The sequence below is a fragment of the Leucoraja erinacea genome, unplaced genomic scaffold (assembly GCF_028641065.1).
Source record: "Leucoraja erinacea ecotype New England unplaced genomic scaffold, Leri_hhj_1 Leri_523S, whole genome shotgun sequence".
NCBI classification, from domain to species: domain Eukaryota; kingdom Metazoa; phylum Chordata; class Chondrichthyes; order Rajiformes; family Rajidae; genus Leucoraja; species Leucoraja erinaceus.
In genome coordinates, this window is record NW_026576425.1 from 95,001 (window position 1) to 103,111 (window position 8,111).

The 8,111-nt window shown below is 56.8% G+C and overlaps 2 protein-coding genes across 4 annotated transcripts in view; both read left to right on the forward strand.

Moving 5' to 3' along the window:
* The window catches only part of LOC129694034 (protein FAM3A-like), a 10,314-nt gene extending 9,993 nt beyond the window's left edge, over positions 1-321 (forward strand). Inside the window, 1 exon segment of the mRNA XM_055630760.1 lies at positions 155-321. Within this exon segment, the coding sequence (XP_055486735.1) occupies positions 155-244 (90 nt within the window). The 3' untranslated portion in view covers positions 245-321.
* A 1,627-nt stretch (positions 322-1,948) lies between these two features.
* LOC129694035 (protein FAM107B-like) lies at positions 1,949-7,587 on the forward strand. Of its 3 annotated transcripts, XM_055630763.1 has the most exons (5): positions 2,015-2,074; positions 3,828-3,910; positions 4,134-4,233; positions 5,018-5,147; positions 7,350-7,587. In XM_055630763.1, the coding sequence occupies exons 3-5, from the start codon at positions 4,151-4,153 to the stop codon at positions 7,515-7,517; spliced, it is 381 nt and encodes a 126-aa protein (XP_055486738.1). In that variant the 5' UTR covers positions 2,015-2,074; positions 3,828-3,910; positions 4,134-4,150; the 3' UTR covers positions 7,518-7,587. The 3 variants fall into 3 exon arrangements, with proteins under 3 accessions (XP_055486739.1, XP_055486737.1, XP_055486738.1); XM_055630764.1 differs by lacking the exon at positions 3,828-3,910 and having other exon boundaries at positions 1,949-2,074; positions 5,018-5,152; XM_055630762.1 differs by lacking the exon at positions 3,828-3,910 and having other exon boundaries at positions 1,961-2,074; positions 7,350-7,586.
* The last annotated feature ends 524 nt before the right edge of the window (positions 7,588-8,111 follow it).

Genomic DNA, 8,111 nt, shown 5'->3' on the forward strand with positions numbered 1-8,111 from the left:
GTCTCTCTCTGTCTCTCTCTCCCTCTCTCTCTCTGCCTCTTTCTCTCTCTCTGCCTCTGTCTGCCTCTCTCGTGCCCTACCTTCCCTCCCCCTCTCTCCCTCTCTCTCTCTCTCTCTCTCCCCAGCTCTCTCTCCCCCCCCCCTCTCTCTCCAGCACGTGAGGAACAACAAGAACACTAACAAGTACGAGGGGTGGCCGGAGGCGGTGGAGATCGAGGGCTGCATCCCCCATAAGGTGCTCTGACCCCTCACCCCTGACCCCCACACACTCGCCCCTCACCCCCTGGAGCGACCAGCGGCCCCACAGGGAACAAATCTCACCCAGACCCCCTTCCCCCTTGAGCCTGAAAACTGCCTCCACTTCTTCCCCCCTCCCCCCCCCTCCCCTCTCTCTCTCCCCCCCCTCTCCCTCCCTCCCCCCCTCTCTCTCTCCCTCCCCCCTCTCTCTCTCTCTCCTCCTTCCCCCTCCTCTCTTCCCCTCTTCCCCCTCCCTCTCTCCCCCTCTCTCCCCCCCTCCCCCCTCCCTCCCCCCTCCCCCCTCCCTCTCTCTCCCTCCCCCCCCCCCTGTCTCTTCTCCTCTCCTCTCCTCCCCCTCCTCTCCCCCTTCCCCCTCATCTCCCCCCCCTTCCCCTCTTCTTCCCCCCCTCTCTCTCTCTCCCCCTCCTTCCCCTCCTCTCTCCCCTCCCCCCTCTCTCTCTTCCCCCCCCCCCTCTCTGCTCTCCCCCCCTCTCTACTCCCCCTCCTCTTTCTTCCTCCCCTCTCTCTCTCTGTCCCCCCTCTGCCTTCTCTAATTCTCCCCCCCCCCCTCTCCCTGTCCCCCTGTCTCTTTCTTCCCCCTTCCCCCCCCCCCCTCTCTTCTCTCCCCTCCTTCCTCTCCTTCCTCTCTCTCTCCTCTATATAGATATATCTATTTTGAGATTAACCCTGTGAATCTCATCCCTTGTATCTGGGTCCCATATCTCTCCCCCCCCCCCCCCCCCCCCCCCGCCTGTGTGTGCCAGGCTCGGACCCCTTCCCCCCCCACTCCCTCCCCCCTACCCTATCTCTCCTCTCTCTCCCCCTCCTAACCCTCCTATCCTCAACCTCCCCCTGGTGCGCCCCCACCCTCTCACTCCCCCCCCCCCCCTCCCCCCCCCCAAAAAGAGATGGAACTGATTTATACTCAAACCTTTCTATTTAAAGACAATAAACCTTTTATAATGAAACACATCAGTTGATGGTTAATTAAAACCGACCCTTCCCCGGGTGTGTGTGTGTGTGCCTGTGTATGTGTGTGTGTGTGTGTGTGTGTGCCTGTGTGTGTGTGTGTGTATATGCGCGCGTGTGTGTGTGTGTGTGTGCGTGTGCCTGTGTGTGTGTGCGTGTGTGTGTGTACCTGTGTGTGTGTGTGTGTGTGTGTGTGTGTGTACGTGTGTGTGTGTGTGTGTGTGTGAGTGTGTGTGTGTGTGCGCGCCTGTGTGTGTGCGCGCGCCTGTGTGTGTGTGTGTGTGTGTGTGTGTGCGCGCCTGTGTGTGTGTGTGTGTGCGCCTGTGTGTGCGTGTGTGTGCGCGCCTGTGTGTGTGTGCGCCTGTGTGTGTGTGTGTGTGTTTGCGCGTGCGCCTGTGTGCATGTGCGTGTGTGTGTGCGCGCCTGTGTGTGTGTGTGTGTGCTTATAATTACACCGCCCCTTTATGGGCGCATGTGTGTGGGTGTATGTGTGTGCTCCCACACAAACAGACACACGTACAAACGCGCGCACAGGCACACACACACAGGCGCACACACGTGTACACGTATACATACACAAAGATATACACACACACGACACAAACACGCACACACACGTCAACATACAGACATAGAAACGCATATGTACGCACTCACTGGCACACACACACACACATGCGTGTGTCAGGGTGTGTTTGTTACTCTATGGGGGGGGGGAGGGGGGGATTGCAGACAGATTATGAAGAGTGGAGTTACCGTGATCAATTATGGATGTAAGCGTGGATACCAGATAGTCTGTTGGCCGGGCAACCAGTCCCGGATCGATCGATCAACTCAGACCCAACCTGGTGGCTCAACCCGCAGACAGGTAAGGTGCTGCAACAGGAGAAAGTATATCCCCCCCCCCTCTCTCCCCCTTTCCCTTCCCCCCCCTTCCCCCTTCCCCCCCCTTCCCCCCCCCCCCCCTTCCCCTCTCTCTCTTCCACCCCCCCTCTCTCCCCCCCCATCGTGTGCCCCCCCTTATCTCTCCCTCCCCCTCTCCCCCCCGTCTCTCTCCCCCCTCTCTCCAGAGCTACTGATCTATCCTCTTCCCCCCCCTCTTCCTTCCCCCTCTCCCTCCCCCCCCTCTCTCCCACTCTCTCCCCTTCACTCCCCCAATCTCCCCCTCTCCCCCTCTCTCCCACTCTCTCCAGAGCTACTGATCTATCTCTCCCCCTCCCTCCCTCTCTCCCCCCCCCTCCCCCTCCTCCTCTCCCCCTCTCTCTCTCTCCGGAGCTACTAACCCTCTCCCCCCCCACCCCCCCCCTCCCCCTCTCCCCAACAACTCTCTCCAGAGCTACTAACCTCTCTCCTCCCCCCCCTCTCTCTCTCCCACTCTCTCCCACTCCCTCCCCCACTCCCTCTCTCTCCCTCCCCCCCTCTCTCCAGAGCTACTGATCTATCTCTCCCCCCCCCTCCCCCCCTTCCCCCCCTCCCCCCCTCACCTCCCCCCCTCTCCCTCCCCCCCCCTCCCTCCCCCCCCCCCCTCTCTCTCCCCCAAACTCTCTCTCCTCCAACTCTCTCCAGAGCTACTAACCTCTCTCTCTCCCCCCCCCCCCCTCCTCCCCTCCCTCCCCCTACTCTCTCCAGAGCTACTAACCCTCTCTCCCCCCCTCCCCTCCCCCCTCTCTCTCTCCCACTCTCTCCCCGTCACGCCCTCTCTCTCTCTCTCCCTCTCCCCCCTCCCTCTCCCTCCCCCCACTCTCACTCCCTCTCCCTTCCCCTCTCTCTCCCTCCCTCCCTCCCTCCCCCCCCCCCCCCCTCCCTCCCTCCCCCCCCCCCCCTCTCTCCCCCCTCTCTCCTCTCTTTCTCTCTCTCTCTCTCCCTCTCTCTCTCTCCCTCTCCCCCCCTCTCTCTCTCCCTCTCTCTCTCTCTCTCTCTCTCTCTTTTTCCCTCCCTCTCTCCCCCCCCTCTCTTCCCTCTCTCCCCCCCCCCTCTCTCTCCCCCTCTCTCTCCCCCTCTACCCTCTCCCCCCCTCCCCCCCCCCCCCCCCCCCTCTCTCCTCTCCCACTCTCTCCAGAGCTACTAACCTCTCCCTCCCCCCCCCTCTCTCTCCCACTCTCTCCAGAGCTACTAACCTCTCCCCTCCCCCCCCCCCTCTCTCTCCCACTCTCTCCAGAGCTACTAACCTCTCCCCCTCCCCCCCCCCCCTCTCTCCCTCTATTCCCTTCTCTCTCTCCCCACCCTTCCCCTCCCCTTCTCCCCTTTTCTCCCCCCCTCTCCCTCCCCCCCCCCCTCTCTCCCTAACCCCCCCCTCCCTCCCCAACTCTCTCCAGAGCTACTAACCTCTCTCTCCCCCCCCCCCCCTCTCCCAACACTCTCTCCAGAGCTACTAACCTCTCCTCCCCCCCTCCTCTCCCCCCCAACTCTCTCCAGAGCTACTAACCTCTCCCTCCCCCCCCCCAAACTCTCTCCCACTCTCTACAGAGCTACTAACCTCTCCCCTCCTCCCCCCCCGCCTCTCTCTCCCAAGAGCTCTCCAGAGCTACTAACCTCTCTCTCTCCCCCCCCCCTCTCTCCCACTCTCTCCAGAGCTACTAACCGAATGAATGAAATGAATGAAAACTTTTATTGTCATTCAGATATACACCTAGACACAGTGCACCTTGAACGAAATTTCGTTGCATTTTACTCTCCAAAATCAGTTAAAAGTTAAAAGTTCCAGGTGCGTCCATAAAAATGCGTCATGCGCATGGTTCTGTAAAATAAATATATATTAAAAAGTTTTTAAAAAGTGACGATATTTAAAAAGTTCTAGCCCCTATCTCCCCCCGCCCCCCCTCTCTCTCTCCCACTCTCTCCAGAGCTACTCACCTCTCTCTCCCCCAACTCTCTCCGGAGCTACTAACCTCTCTCCCTCTCCCCACCCCCGTCACTCTCTCCCGCAGGTTTGCGAGCGCCAGTTATGATGGTGCCGGCCTCAGGCCCGGTGAAGACGGCCCGAACTCATCAGGACCTGCATCGTGAGCTCCGCCTGGCACACCGCAAGTGAGGGGGCGGGGGGGAGGGGGAGGGGGAGGGGCGACACGGTGCAGCAGCGGGTAGAGCTGCTGCCTCACAGCGCCAGATACCCGGGTTCCATCCGGACTGTGGGCGCTGTCTGTACGGAGTTTGCACGATCTCCCTGTGGGTTTTCTCCAGGTGCTCCGGTTTCCTCCCACATTGGCTTGGTATAAATGTAGAAAATTGCCCCTAGTGTGTGTGTGTGTAGGATAGTAGAAACATAGACAATAGGTGTCCTGGACTTCCCCAACATCGGGAACAATCTTCCTGCATCTAGCCTGTCCAACCCCTTAAGAATTTTGTAAGTTTCTATAAGATCCCCCCTCAATCTTCTAAATTCTAGAGAGTATAAACCAAGTCTACCAGAGCGGGGTTAACATAGAAACATAGACAATAGGTGCAGGAGTAGAGGCCATTCGGCCCTTCCAGCCTGCACCATTCGCCATTCAATATGATCATGGCTGATCATCCAACTCAGTATCCCGTACCTGCCTTCTCTCCATACCCCCTGATCCCTTTAGCCACAAGGGCCACATCTAACTCCCTCTTAAATATAGCCAATGAACTGTGTGGCCTCAACTACCCTCTGTGGCAGAGAGTTCCACAGATTCACCACTCTGTGTGTGTGTGTGTGTGGGAAAAATATGTTTTTCTCATCTCGGTCCTAAAAGATTTCCCCCTTATCCTTAAACTGTGTGTGTGTGGCCCCTTGTCCTGGATGCAGCCTGCACCCGCACGCACGCGCCCTAATCTCCCGTCTCCTCCCCAGAGGGCTGTCGAGTAAAACGGAGCTGCAGAAGGTTCTGGAACAGCGGGAGATGCGGAAGGTTCTGGAAGAGCCCCAGGTCCGCACGCCCCTCCAGACGGAGTTCCTCAAGAGGCAGCAGAAAAAGGAGGAGGTGAGGTGAGGGGGGAGTAACAGACAATAGACAACAGGTGCAGGAGTAGAGGCCATTCGGCCCTTCCAGCCAGCACCATTCGCCATTCAATGTGATCATGGCTGATCATCCCACAATCAGTACCCCGTTCCTGCCTTCTCCCCATATCCCCTGACTCTCTCTCGCTATCTTTAAGAGCCCTATCTAGCTCTCTCTTGAAAGAATTCTCTCCAGAGAACCGGCCTCCACCGCCCTCTGAGGCAGAGAATTCCACAGACTCACAACTCTCACTGTGAGAAAAAGTGTTTCCTCGTCTCCGTTCTAAATGGCCGACCCCTTATTCTTAAACTGTGTGTGTGTGTGTGTGTGTGTGCGTGTGTGCGGGTGTGTGTGTGTGGCCCCTGGTTCTGGACTCCCCCAACATCGGGAACATGTTTCCTGCCTCTAGCGTGTCCAAACCCTTAACAATCTCATATATGTTTCAATGAGATACCCTCTCATCCTTCTAAACTCCACAGAGTGTACAAGCCCACAGCCGCTCCACATTCTCTCAGCATATGACAGTCCCGCCATCCCGGGAATTAACCTGGTGAACCTACGCTGGGCTCCCTCAATAGCAAGAATGTCCTTCCTCAAATTAGGGGACCAAAACTGCACACAATACTCCAGGTGTGGTCTCACCAGGGCCCTGTACAACTGCAGAAGGACCTCTTTGCTCCTAGACTCAACTCCTCTTGTTATGAAGGCCAACAGGCCAAAACTGCACACAATACTCCAGGTGTGGTCTCACCAGGACCCTGTACAACTGCAGAAGGACCTCTTTGCTCCTGTACTCAACTCCTCTTGTTATGAAGGCCAACAGGCCAAAACTGCACACAATACTCCAGGTGTGGTCTCACCAGGGCCCTGTACAACTGCAGAAGGACCTCTTTGCTCCTGTACTCAACTCCTCTTGTTATGAAGGCCAACAGGCCAAAACTGCACACAATACTCCAGGTGTGGTCTCACCAGGGCCCTGTACAACTGCAGAAGGACCTCTTTACTCCTATACTCAACTCCTCGTGTTCAGTGAAAAGCTTTTATGTTGCGTGCTAACCAGTCACCGGAAAGACAATACATGATTACAATCGAGCCGTCCACAGTGTACAGATACATGATGAAGGGAATAACGTTTAGTGCAAGGTGAAGCCCGATTAAGGATAGTCCGAGGGTCTCCAATGAGGTGGATGGGAGGTCAGGACCGCTCTCTAGTTGGTGAGAGGACAACAGCCGGGAGGATAATAGCCGGGAAGAAACTCTCCCTAAATCTGGAGATGTGTGCGTGCGTTTTCACACTTCTGTACCTCTTGCCGGATGGGAGAGGGAGTGACGGGGGTGAGACTGGTCCAAGATGATGCTGCTGGCCTTGCCGAGGCAGCGTGAGGTGTAGATGGAGGCGATGGATGGAAGGGAGGTTGGTTTGGTTTGCGTGTGTGCGTGACGGTCTGGGATGCAACTGTCCACGTGAGTAAGGCAAGGCAGCGCCTTTACCACCTCAGGCAATTGAGGAAATTCAGAGTGTCTCTGAGGATCCTCCAGTGCTTCTACGCAGCGGCGGTGGAAAGCATCTTGTCCGGGAACATTACCATCTGGTTTGGGAATTGCTCTGCCAAGGACAAGAAGGCTCTGCAGAGAGTAGTGTGTTCGGCCGAACGCACTATGGGAACTTCACTCACCCCCCTGCAGGAACTATACAACAGGAGGTGCAACTCCAGAGCAAATAAAATCATGGGAGACCCCTTCCACCCCTGCAACGGACTGTTCCAGCTGCTACGGTCAGGCAAACGCCTCTGTTGCCATGCGGTGAGAACGGAGAGGTTGAGAAGGAGTTTCTTCCCAGAGGCAATTCGGACTGTAAACACCGATCTCACCAGGGACTAACTCTACAGAACGTTTTTCCTTCCATTATTTATTATGTAAAAGAATATGTGTGTTATGATTGTGTTTATAGTTTGTTTGGTTGTTTTGTTGTTTGTCTTTTGCACAAAAGTCCGCGAGCATTGCCACTTTCATTTCACTGCACATCTCGTATGTGTATGTGACAAATAAACTTGACTTGACTTGACACCTCTTGCGGGTCTCGGACGGAGCTGTTCCCGATAAAATGCTACAGCGAGATTGTGGAGTGTGGAGGTTCGGGGGTTGGTTGGGGTGGGTCTGACCCCCTGCCTCTCTGCCCCACAGCTGCTGAGGAGGGAGCTGGCTAGTCAGGCGGAGGTGGAGAGAGCGCCGGAGTTTGTGAGGGTGAGAGAACGGCTGAGGAGGAGGAGAAGCCCCTCACACGAGAGCCCGGAGCGGCGGGGAGAGAACAGGGCCCGGAGCCCAGAGCACATGCAGGGGGTCCCTGCCTGATCTCATCTCCCTGGCCCCCTGACACTGGCAATATCTCTCTCTCTCTCTCTCCCTCCCTCTCTCCCTCTCTCCCTCCTCTCCTCCTCCCTCCCTCTCTCCTTCACTCTCCCTTTCTCTCTCCCTCTCTCTTGCCCTGTTTCCTTCCCTCTCTCTCTCCCCTCTCTCCCTCCCTCCCTCCCTCTCTCCGTTCATCCCTCACTCCCTCTCCCCTTCCTTCTCGACTTAGAAAGTCACCCATTCCATATCCTCCAGAGATGCTGCCTGAGCACATAGGCTCAAGGTGAAGGAGTAACTCCCTGACCCGTGAGTTACTCCAGCACTTTGTGTCCTTTTCTGTAAAACAGCACCTGCAGTTCCTTGCTTTTACCTCCAAACCTGTCCTATCCATGTACCTGTCTAACTGTTTCTTAAATGCTGCTACAGTCCCAGCCTCAACTACCTCCTCCGGCAGCTTGTTCCGTACACCCACCACCCTCGAAAAGTGTGGAAAAGTTACCCCTCAGATTCCTATTAAATCTTTTCCCCCTTCACCTTGAACCCGTGTCCTCTGGTCCCCGATTCCTCTACTCTGGGCAAGAGACTCTACCCGATCTA

Excerpts from the sequence above, each read along its gene's own strand:
- LOC129694035 (XM_055630762.1), top strand. The coding sequence starts at position 4,151 with ATGATGGTGCCGGCCTCAGGCCCGGTGAAGACGGCCCGAACTCATCAG. Across the intron at positions 4,234-5,017 it reads CTCCGCCTGGCACACCGCAA|AGGGCTGTCGAGTAAAACGG; the intron begins GTGAGGGGGCGG and ends TCTCCTCCCCAG. Across the intron at positions 5,148-7,349 it reads GGCAGCAGAAAAAGGAGGAG|CTGCTGAGGAGGGAGCTGGC; the intron begins GTGAGGTGAGGG and ends TCTGCCCCACAG.